At 39.7% G+C, this 12,139-nt stretch overlaps 1 protein-coding gene across 1 annotated transcript in view; it reads right to left on the bottom strand.

The window, feature by feature from the left end:
* The window catches only part of gli3 (GLI family zinc finger 3), a 133,966-nt gene that overhangs the window by 107,218 nt on the left and 14,609 nt on the right, over positions 1-12,139 (bottom strand). The window contains exon 2 of the mRNA XM_047349586.1: positions 744-917. Coding sequence (XP_047205542.1) covers positions 744-876 — 133 coding nt within the window. The 5' untranslated portion in view covers positions 877-917. The remainder of the gene's footprint in view (positions 1-743; positions 918-12,139) is intronic.

Here is a 12,139-nt window from a genome sequence, read left to right as displayed (position 1 = left end):
CTTCCATGTACTCCCATGCTTTTCGTACACATTGAAAGTAATTCTGGCCCAGTATTTCTCTGTTAAGCTGTGCCTCGTTTTGTGATTGGACCCATGAACCGATCTATTGCTATTATTAAGTTCTTGTACTCTCCTTGTTTTTCTTTCTTATTGAAAGTACTGTGTCTTTTTTTATGTCCTTCCTGTCCTCTAAAACTACAGCCAGTGGCAGCAGATGCTCACTCATAATGAGCCCGGTTCTTCTGTCACCACATTCTTGCTGGAATTGCTGGAAAGTCAACAACTCAATGCAATGGGCTGGGCTTAGCATTTTCATTTTTCTAGTTCAGAATATTTTCTTCATCTAACTCTTCACAATCACATGAAAATAAATTTCAATCATAACATATCAGGTTAACCACATTTTAAGCCCTGTCCTACTCCTGTAAATGCATCAGTTTCTGTAAATGAGTTTCGTAATGTCAATATTCTTGTATGAAAGAAATAAATGTACATTTAAAAATGAAAGTAAATAGTTCAATTTTAGCACAATTAATAAATGACATACAAACACTATTCCTTAATTGATTCCAAACAATATAATAATTGTTTAGGCAGGTTGTACGGTCACTCTGTCCTCATTTAACTGGTTTAATTTTCCATTATTGATAGTTGAGATAAGTTTTTTGAAGCAGCTTTTCTGTGGGTTGAACTGGTCTACATGAACCAAAGAGTTTCAGTAGGAAGTTAGAGGCAAGATGTACCGTTTGAGGTGGTGCTGGAGGCCACCGCCTTCTCGCTGATGTCAGTGCGTGCCGATGAGCCCTTCGTAGCCACGATGCTCTCCACCCTCTTCTTCTTCTCAGCTGCTGAACTGGCCTGGGACTGGGTTTCCATGGCAATTGCTCATTCCTTAGGACCTCATGGAGATGCCGTAACTGGGGAAGAAGAAGTTAGATAAATGAGGTGAATGTAACAGGATGAATTAGCACTAATTCTCCTTGAAAGCATCTTTAAACCATACATGTACACACCCTCTTGACCCTTATTTTAAATTCATGTCAGTCTTTGTTCAAAGTGTGCCTTGTGTAAGTGATTTCCATCCACCTTCAAGGGCCTATTTCATTAGGCTGTGGACACATCACTTGGATATATTTGCCCCCCTAAAGAATAAGGGTGTTTCCTGTTATAGAACCCATACCAGCAGACAAGTCTCTACAGGGCCACAAACAGGCACAAATCTATTCAAAAAACAAACTGCCAGGTACATGGTCCTCTGCAGACAACACACTCTATCATAATTACATTTAGATCTAGCAAAAGTCCTGATTAGACCCGTTCATTTAAAGAGAAACGTTAAAAAAAGGCCTTTAAATTTCTTGCTTGAAAGTTTTTTCTTAATGACCTTAATTTTAAATGTTTCCTCAACCTTTAACTATTTTTCACCATCTTTATAACTGAGGACCAAATGAGGTCAGGTGGCAATTTTAAATCTTTATTTCTAATTATTTCTAATGCCCTTTACATTTATTAGTACTAAAGATGTGTAAGCATACAAAGACCATTTGACCATTCCTTTTTGGACAATCTCTCTAGATCTTCCGGAGTCTTGAGTCCTGGGTGCTTTCTTATGCTCTTTTCTCACAGGTTTTCTATTATCTTTTATGAAGATAAAGAATAGGCTTTTTCCTGACATGCCTCCCAAGCAGCAGGTTAGCAAGTAGATGGCATCTTAATGGTCACCCTAAGATGCAACTCGTTGGAGTTACTTAACAGTGAGTCTTTCGTAGTAAAATATCCCTTGCAGTACTCCTCAGTGTGTGGTTGAAAAATTAACCGAGGTCCTCATCCAGTCTTGCTAATTGTTACTCCGACTGGAGGTATGGGCGAGTTTATCTGCCTTATCTGAATTACATGTTTTGTTTTCTTTCCCATTTTGAAGAGTGGTTAAAAAAAAGTCCACTTTTTCCTGTCATATTTAAAAACAGGTAGTCATGGATTATTAATTAAAGTATATGTTTATTTACATAATGTTTGCACACATTAGGGGTGCAACTAATTGATTTTATAAAAAAAAACAAATAATTCAGTGGTCAAATGCTATGCCTTATAAACACAAAGTTAAAAACATTGTTATGAACTTTAACTCTAACCTGTTGAGCTCTGATCCGCTTCAGGACCAACTCAGGGTAAATATCCAAACCTCAGCTCATCTTATATTTCAGCTGAAATCCTGACTATTATTTAAAAAAAACAACAACAAAAGCTCAATAAAGAGAGCAAGGCAGTACATCCTGACAAGATTTTATATCTCAAAATAAACGTAAAGGCAGCTTGTGGATACACTGATAATCCCACTCCAGCTTTCTTTCCAAAGAGAGAAAGGCGAAACCTTAAGGGGATACCACAGACAGAGAAACACTCAGAGTCCTGAAAAAACAAGGCTTGTTTGAAGGCCCCGTTGGGAATATCATGGTGCCGGGCAATTTTTCTTTTAAAGAATAAAGGTAGTTCAAGTTTATACTGTCTGTGGGTTTAAGAAGGGGTTCAGCCAAAAGTCTAGCAGACATGTTGCTCAGTTCAGCACCTCAGCAGCCGTCTACAAGCTCGAATCTATCTAGGTCATGTAGGTCTTCTGATTACGGACGGTGATACAACACAACCCATCGTTTACCCAAAGTACAGGACATACAGCATAAAGTAGAGGACAGGCTACATAATTCATGGATAACTAGTGGAAATATTTAGTCTAACAAGCACTTTCTTTACAATAAAGACGGGTTAATTACCCCCCTCTACTATTTATTTGTCCTGCGCTTCATAAACATGCACACATTAAAAGGTAGTAAAGTTAGCTAGAATGCAAAAAGAATAGTGCTGCAGAGCCTAAAAAGAAGTAGGGGGCGGTCATTTCTTTCCAGCTCCCAAAGGAAGGAAGGCAAAGGGGGAAGTGTTGAGGGGTAAACTTCAGACAAACACTGTGAGCTTTGTTTGTTTCTTCCCAACCCCCTGAAAAACCACAGTCTGTCATCCGTTCTGACCCGAAAACAACATCTGTAAGCAATTGCTTACAAAGGAGAGAGAGGGAGAAAAAGAGGAGGGGAAAAAAACACGATGCAATTACACCCCTACCAATCAAAACAGAATTAAACGAGGGCTTGTCCTCTAATCGCTCCCGCATGAATACATGTGTACCAGCCGTCCCCAAACTGGAGACATTTGTTGTCCGGTTCGCGCAGATATCATCTCAGTTCACTTCTCAGTGTGCTTGATAAAGGGGCGGCTTTTATTTACAAGTTTTTTTTTGCTTCATGAGGGACTTAATTGTTAGAACATGTGTGATGCAGGTCGGTTTGTGAACTCCTGCAACAATGTCATTAACAAAGATAAACTTCATGTAAAACAAGTACTTTCAAGGATGAAATACATACATGTATGTGTCCCAGGTGAGTGGGGGCCAGAGGGGAAAAAGAAAGGTTTGGTGAATACGAGGGTCAGAATTGGGGATTGAATTGAAGTTGGGGGGGTTGAGGCGAAGGGAAAGCGGCACATTCCTCTGGTCCGGCAAACATTCAGAAGTCCAAGCAACTGAAGCGTGTCTGACGGGCCTTTTGTGCTCCGCGAGGCAGGCCACAGTTCCAAAGCAGCAATTAAAAGCAGGACCTTTTCACCCATAATCCCTCTGACCTGAACGCCCACACCCAATTCTGCAGATGTTCCCATCTCTGCTTTCGCCTGTCGTGTTGCTCATTTTTGTCAGCTTTCCTGGAAATTTTTCTGAAGTTTATCAACGCAAACACTCTTCCATCCAAGGACCATATTATACACTAAAGATGACGTTCCCCTATGCTCTACAGAATAACTTAAAACTACACACCATTGTTTTTTTAGCCATTTGACCCTTCACCTTTGAGATCAAACACCATGTCCTATTTATATTAAGTTCAAGCCAAAACAAATTGTAGTTTGTATACCACTTCAGATTAGCAAAAGTCATTTACAAGTAGGCATTGCAAATAAATGTTGCTCCTATTACCATTAATCCTAACTAATATAACAAAATACAGTTACAATGACAGCACTCTTCACGGTGGCAGTTGTTACTGAAGGAAGACTCTAAGTTAGCTATATTGAGTATAAGTAGAAGCCCTAAAGGTGCAACAAGATATTTGGAAGGAGAATGTATTTTCTGCACCATCTCATCTCATGAAAAGATACAACAGCAACTAGAAAAACCATAGTGCTTGTAAAACTGTGACTTTTTTAACACTGCCAACAAATTCTCAGAGAAAATACACATTTCCTATTAATGTCTTTTTATTAGTTTTTTTCCCAGAAGTTGCATTATTGAAGGAATATTTTTTGGAAATTAATTTCAGAGTGACAAAAATCTACAAACAGATCCAATTTGTTTTCATGCGGATAACTATTTTGAAAACGATAACATCATAACCTGTACCTCTAATGCAAACCTTCCTTCTTCATTTTTAGTGTATTTCTTTGGCTGCTCTACAGCATCACATACAGGTCGATGATAGCATTGCTTTTTATGTCATCTTCCATGTTTTCCTGTGGATGAAGGCATGGCGGAAGTGAATTAAGGAAGAACTTTATAAAGATGACAAAGAAAAAGATTTCTTTGGAGAAACTGCATTTTCATGTGGACGAGCCCATTGAGGAAAGAAAAACAGAGTGTTTATCTTTATTTATATTTAACTGTAATCCTCCCACACAGACAAGGCAGAAGATTAAACAGGTTTAAACACCACAAATTCAACTGTTCCCTTAGAAAAAAAAATCTTATTTTTAAGCACATTAAGCAAATCAATTTAACATAAATTATACGCCTGGGTAGCAAAGGCAGAGTTGAAAGTCATCTGCAAATTGTAGACATCAAAGTAAAACACAAAAATAAACTTTTCCCTTTGGAAAAAAAAAGTCTTTTTTCATGCGAGCTTAAACAAGCACTAATGATATCAAAAAACTAATCACTGTTGTACTTATTTAAAGCCTGCTTCTTCACACACTTAATTCTAAGACACACATACTGTCAGAAACCTCTGGACATTTAAATATAAACTCTTGAATTGTCGTCTTAGATTGGCGACCCCCTCCCTTACAAACGGGGTGCTGTATTTGAGTTCATTTCATTATGGCGGCTGTTCAGTGTCGAGTGCCCCCCGAGGGGGAGACTGGCAGCACCGCAGCATTCATCATCATTACATCAGCGACCACCGAGATCTGCTATCTTAGGCTTATCAGCTCGGCACAAACGCACCACAGCGCGGTGAGTTAGAGGGGAGAGATTGGAGATCTAGACGATTGAGGCAGATTGTGAGCAAAAGTGGGATAAGAAACTAAATGAATAGAGAGAGGGAGGAGCGTGTCTGTATGTGTATGCATGCATGCATGCATACATCTGTGTGTGCCTCACTGTGCCCCTGCATGTCTGCGCATGTTTTCCTGTGTGTCCTATGTGTGTTTTGCACAATTTGCAGCTATGCCAACCATATTAAGGGCTCCTTCACAGCTGGAATGACTAAAACACTGGGAGGTGAAGGAAAAAGAGGGGGAGGAGAAGGAGTCAAAGCCCTCCAGCAAGATTAGCTGAATCTAGCAATAAAACAGAATATGCTTGCTTTGCATCTGTTTGCATTGGGAGGAATGTACGGGGAAAATACTTAAGGGGACAGTAGAAGTGTTTGCTGATTCTCAGAGAAAGTCTCAGGAGTTGTTCCCAAACTCAACAGGGGAACTCAAAGTGGAAACCTCACATGCTTAGGTTACCACGCTGTGTTTGACACTGCACATAAAGTTTGCTCTTAGCCCCAAAGGAAAAAGTTGGAAAAAGATTGGGATTTGGTGGCTGTGGTTCACCATTCACAGACAAAACCTCACATCATGCCCAGATGGCAATAAGCCCTGGCCTTACAGCTCATGGGGACCAGCCCTTCAAATAGGGCCTATTTAAGACGAATTAGACACACCATACGACACACACAGCAGATCTTAGGGGTGTAACGATACATCCTTAAACGTGATCAAATAAAATACTAGGTTTATGAGAACGAGAGGAGATTTTAGGAATTGTTTTGAGAAAATTAAATGTGACAATTTTTTTGTTTTTGCACATACAGTAAAATAGGGATTCGGGTAATATTGATATCCAATATTAATATTTCTGTTATGGCCAATAACCAATATTTACGCTATTATATTTATTTATTTACACACACACACATACATACACACATATATATATATATATATATATATATATATATATATATATACATATATTTCCCTACCCTTTCTATATCATGAGAAAAGACTGCACTGCTGACATTGCTTCAAAAGAACTGAAAGGTTTTCCTAAAATAATTACTGCATAGACTACCCCAGCACGCTGTGTTTTAATCTCTGATCAGAGCAGTAGTATTCCAGTTTAGGTTTGAGCAGTCCAAGTATTTTTTAGATTTCAAACTAGAATGATCAAATGCAGTCCAGAGACATGAAAATTGTTTAGCCCTTAAGCATCGAAACAGATATAGTGTCGTTAGCGGCTAACGGTTAGCCAGTCATGTTATCCTCACAGTGCTTACAAATTGTATCTTGTCTGTCACTTTGTCACTGTTTTTTTCTCTAACAGTACTCAAAATGCTGCCCGACAAACTATTGTAAAGTGGTTGAGACTTCTTTAGAGTTTTTAAGCTACCCACAACAAGTTTTTATTGGTCACTTCTGTCAAAACAACAGGACAACTGTGGAACTAGTTATGTTTTTATTAAAAATGATCCCCAAAGATACAGGGTGTCAAACTGAAGCCACACAGCTTCATGTCTGGACCCCAAATGTTATCTTACACTTTAAAGGACAAAAATCACATAGAGAAGCACTGTGATCAGTCGATTTTTGACCCTAACAGGTGATCAGCCAATTGGAAAGTGAAAACTCGGCACATAATTACATGCTATAGCTAAAAGGAAATACTCTTCAGTGTGGATAACGCAACCAAGAGAAAAAAAAAAAAAATGTAACAAGTTATTTAAAAAGAAACTGTACTTTCTATCACATTTCAAGACATGTCTGCCATTGATCTCTGAGAGAGAGAGAGAGAGAAACAAACAGGAAGGCTGACCTGGCCAACTGGGTACAGCAAAGTTACTCTGTTTGTCGTGTTGAGCGCTCGACCTGTCAGTTATAGAACATGCTGGATTTGGAAATGTTGGGCTGATCTTTGGAAATCTCAGAGTTAACGTAAGGATCTGCATTCTATAGACAGCTATTTTTGTAATGCTAACCAGCCTAATAGTGCTAATTAATTGCTAACATGTGATGCTAAAGACAGTTGATAGAAGTGTCCATAATCATTTTGTGTTTTTAAATGTTCTCACATACGGTGGTGGCATTTTGTGTCTTGTGACATGACAACTTTCAACAATTTACTGTAAAGTACCTTTACAAACTCTTGCTTTTATTACATTGGGACATGTAGTTATCTTTATTTTGTTCAACGCAGAAACTTTTTAAGGCATTCTTCTTACAAGCAGCTAAGGGTTCTCAATCACGAGCACACTACAAGAAATTTAAAAAAGGAAAGCCTGCTCAGATGCAAAGTCCTTTCATTTGTTTATTCCCAAGGACGAACAGTACAACAAGAGAGTCGATCAGTAGCTTTCAGCGCAGCTAATAAGATTATCCTGGTCGCTCAAACCTCTCCGCTTCAGATGCTTTGGAGGGCTGGTGAGGGACCTTGTGCACTGCAGAGCAGAATGAGCTGAGTGCATCTTATATTCCCGTGTAACAAACCCACACGATGTAATCATAATGCTTACACGATGCCTTGTTTGCACTCCCTACCCAGTAGATAAAGGCCAAGTAAAACGTGCCACAATGGAAGTCTTGCTCATTTTCCCCACAGTCCCAATGCTTATTAGCTTGTTTATTTATATATTTTGACTTTGCATTGGTTCGTGAGCCACTTGTTTGTTGGAAGCGAGGCCTGTGACGACTCAGACAATGGATAATGCTGGCAGCTTTGCGCATGCTGGGGCCCAGTTATACCATATTGGTATCTCTGCTGCTCCCTCTTCTCTTCAAAATGCTAAAATGTTGATGCTTTTGTTTGATGAGACACTTTCCATGAATTCTTGAGAGGAAAAAACTGCTTGTTCAGCAACTTGCAGGAGGCAAAAGCAAACAAAGCGATGTGTTACTCCAGCAAATTTATCAAAGGTCTTTGAGGTAAAGAGGAAAATCATGTGCCCAAAGGTTTTTGAGTCAGATTGTCCTAGTACAAACAAAAGTATTCATACCGCTTTACATGTTCCATATTGTGTCACGTTACAACCCTAAACTTCATGGTATTGTGGAGGGGATTTCTTTTAAGAAACCAACGCAGAAGTTGTGAATAACTAAAGTGGAAAACAAATGCTTATGGTTTTCAACCTTTTTTTACAAATAAAACTTGAAAAAGGGTGATGGACATCGATATTTAGCTCCCTTGAGCCGAGCATTTTGTAGAACCACCTTTCTCTGGAATCACAGCTGCATGTCTTTTGTAGTATGCTGCTACCTGCTCTGCACAGAGCATCGAGATTGCAAAATAGCTTAAGCTCAGACAGACTGCAAGTAAATCATCTTAGGACAGGAATTTTTCTAAAGTTTTTCTACAAATTCTCAATTGAATTTAAGTCTGGACTTTGCTCAGGCCATTCTAACACATGAATATGCTTTGATCTAAACCATATCAATTTAGTTCTGGCTTGATGTTTAGGGTAGTTGTCCTGCTGGAAGGTGAATCTTCACCCCAGTCTCAAGTCTTTTGCTAACCTCCAACAGGTGTTCTTCTAAGAATTGCCCTGTTTTTAGCTCCATCTATCTTCCTGTCAACCCTCAACAGTTTCCCTGTCTCTGCTAAAGAAAAGCAATCCCACAGCATGATGCTGCCACCACCATGGTTCACCATAAAGGAGGTGTCAACAAGTTGCAGTGTTAATTGTCTACAACATATAGTGTCTTGCATGAAGGCCAAAACGTTTAGCCATGGGTTCATCTGATCAGAGCACATTCTTCCACAGGTTTGATGTGTCACCTGCATGGCTTATGGAAAACTGGAAACAGGACTTTATTTGGCTTTCTTTCAAAAATTATTTTGTTTTTGCCACTCTTAAATAACAGCCAGATTAATCAAATGCACGACTGATAGTTGTCCTGACAAAAGATGCTTCCACCTCAGAGTTACCATGGGCCTCTTGGCTGTTTCCCTGCTCTCTTTGCCCAACCTGTCAGTTTAGGTGGATGGCCATGTCTTGGCAGCTTTGAAGTTGTGCCAGACTCTATCTATTTCCAGATGATTGAACTGTGCTCTGTGAGATGTTTAAAGCTTTGGGAAACTGTTTAATTACCTAACCCTGTTTTAATCTTCTCCAAAACCTTATCCCTGACCTGTTAGGTATGTTCCCAGGTCTTCATGATGCTCTTTGTTCACTACTAATTAGGTGACTTCTGAATCCAGCACTGCATTTTAAATAGAGGTATCTGAGTAAATGGGACTTAATAGAAATGCCCACCAAACTTTTCAGATTTTGTTTGTTAAAAAATTTTAAAAACCACATATTCTTTTCCTTCTGCTTCACAATTACTCTGAGTTGGTCTTCTGCATAAGACCCTAAAAAATACATTGAAGTATAACAACAAAATTTGGGAAAAAGTTAAAGGGGAAATGAATGTTTTTGCAGGGCACTGTAGTTTGCATTTTAAGAACCACTTGAAATTCACTACGTAGAATAATTACTGCCTAGGCTGCAGCAGCCATTCTTAGCCAGGTTTTCCATTCAAGTAGCCCCTGCACACAGCAGATCCAGGAGAATGGGATCTGTATCCTGTCACAGGGCCTCTCAACTGCAGAGAAAACAGGTCTGTGTTTGCGGAGGCATTCTTTATGCACGGCTTAAGAAGGAGCTCTACGCGATGCCATGAGCATGACAGCAACATCCTTTGCCACGCTCTCAGAGCAAAAAGAGTACATGTTACACCGTAGGCTGCGCCGCTTGAAAGCACGTTTCCCGTGTAAAGCACGTGGAAATATCACAGTGCATATAGGAGTAGGTGTGCGAGTTGCTCCATGCGCCTTTCTGTATGCAAGTGCAATCACTGCACTCGGAAGATAAACAGGAGACGGGACCGGAGGGAGGGGATGAGCGGGAAAAAAGGAATTCCTGTAGTGATGAAAACCTCACGCACACACATATTTCTCTCTGCCTCCTCCTCACACGTGCTGCTCAGAAAGGGATCAAGCAGATGGATGGTCCTGTGTAAAGGTAGTGGCAGCATGCACGGCTGACAAAAGGCCTTCTCTTTCGCCCAGGAGACTGAAGAATATTATTCTCTGTGCCTTTTACAGCCATATATAACGGAGTCTTTCCCTTTTTGTTCCTGAGCCCCATCTATAGGCAGAACAAAGTTGCCCTGCCAACTTTTCTCTCAGCTCAGTTGAGCTTCTTATTTGTGCTTTCCCTCCTCCTTTCTTCCATTCCTCCATTCCATCGTGTCACTGGGAAAAAGTGTTGAAGCGAAATGAGTCAGTGCCGCTGCGTGATTAATGACGGGCTCTGGCATCTCCGGGGCCGAACACTAAAACAGCCAGGGGGCAGCGCGATAATGCACAATAATAAAGCCAGCAGACAATCAGCCAGGCAAAGCAAGGCCTATTAGCTAGCCCCATCAGGACGGCTAAGTGAGAAATTAGCCCTTCCCGGGCTCCGCCACAATTCATCAAGTGCTGCCCCTGAATCCCCCCTCAAGAAGTCATAATGTTTACTTAAAGACTAGCCTCGATGCCCCAGCGGCGAGCTTTATTGGCTCTTATTAATTCCCGGCCCGGCCCTCACAGCCACGCCATTTAAACCGAATTAAAGGGGTGAAAATTGGATGAGATGAAGTTGTCTCGGTGTTTGGCTCTTGCCTGATAAAAAAACGGACCAAAACGGAGAAAGGGAGGGCAAACTAGTCAGGATGTAAAAGAATGCTGAATGAAGCTGTCCTGAAATGTGTCACAATCAGTCAGAGGAATGCAGGGAGAGACGGAAGACTGGTGGGGGGGTAGAGGAGAAAAAAAGTGCAGGGTATTGCTCTTTATGCAAGACTTCCTGTGTGGATGGGAACAGATCCAAAGAGGGCAAGGGCTGGGTCACACATTCCATAGATAGAGAATGGATTATTTAGTTTTGTCATTGCTAAAACTAATTTTTTCAAGTCAAAGTATACAGAAGCTTTAAAAAGGATTTAAACACCCAAAATGTCCCTGTGGATTTTTGTTATGGTATAACTTCTTTTAATGAAAAGCCAGAAAAACTGCAAGAATAAATCTCAATCCAACTGTATAGAGGACAGCGTGAACACCATGCTACCCCTACCCACCTGTTGCTGCTTAAACCACAAATTATTATGAGTTTTTTTTTTGTTCATTATGTTGAATTGTTTGTTTCTAAGCAGAAGGAATAATTTTTCTACACTTTTCTACAATTACATGTTAATATAGATAATACATTGTTTGTTTTGAATTTTTACCCAAATACAGAGAAACCATTAAATCACCAGATTATCATACCATGATGAATATCTTATACTAGCCCATGCCTATTCTCTATGATAATTAAGAGATAGTGTATAAAAATCAACTGTGTTCCTTGCCTTAGCACAGCAAAAATAATAGGAATGTACAAAAGATACATTAGATTTTTCTAATCAATAACGATTTAATTTTCTTGCTTTGAAGTCTGTTTTTTTCTTTCTCTGGACTATAACACAAACAAGTTTATTTCAGTTAACATTTTTTTGACTTCAAAAGCATCTTTAACAATGACTGTGGAGCAGGTTCCAGTTTAAAAAACCACAGAAATCTAAAAGATTATAAGGTTTTCCCAATGTAATTCTTAAAAACAAATGTCACTTACCTTAATCAAGCTTGATTTTGTACTAAACTCAACACAAAGTTCATCAAAGAACATGCTGTCTGATGATGCATTTGCAGGTAGAAGAAAATGGAAGATTTTACTTTCTATGCAACTAAATAAAATCTGGTGCCAGAGATGACCAAGCCAACACTGACTGATTTCAAGCGCTGTCTGATTGATAAGTAAAATGCACCACCACTGCC

Source organism: Girardinichthys multiradiatus, chromosome 21, assembly GCF_021462225.1.
Source record: "Girardinichthys multiradiatus isolate DD_20200921_A chromosome 21, DD_fGirMul_XY1, whole genome shotgun sequence".
Lineage (NCBI taxonomy): Eukaryota > Metazoa > Chordata > Actinopteri > Cyprinodontiformes > Goodeidae > Girardinichthys > Girardinichthys multiradiatus.
The sequence above is the reverse complement of the archived record's forward strand: the minus strand, read 5'-3'. Positions and strand labels throughout refer to the sequence as shown.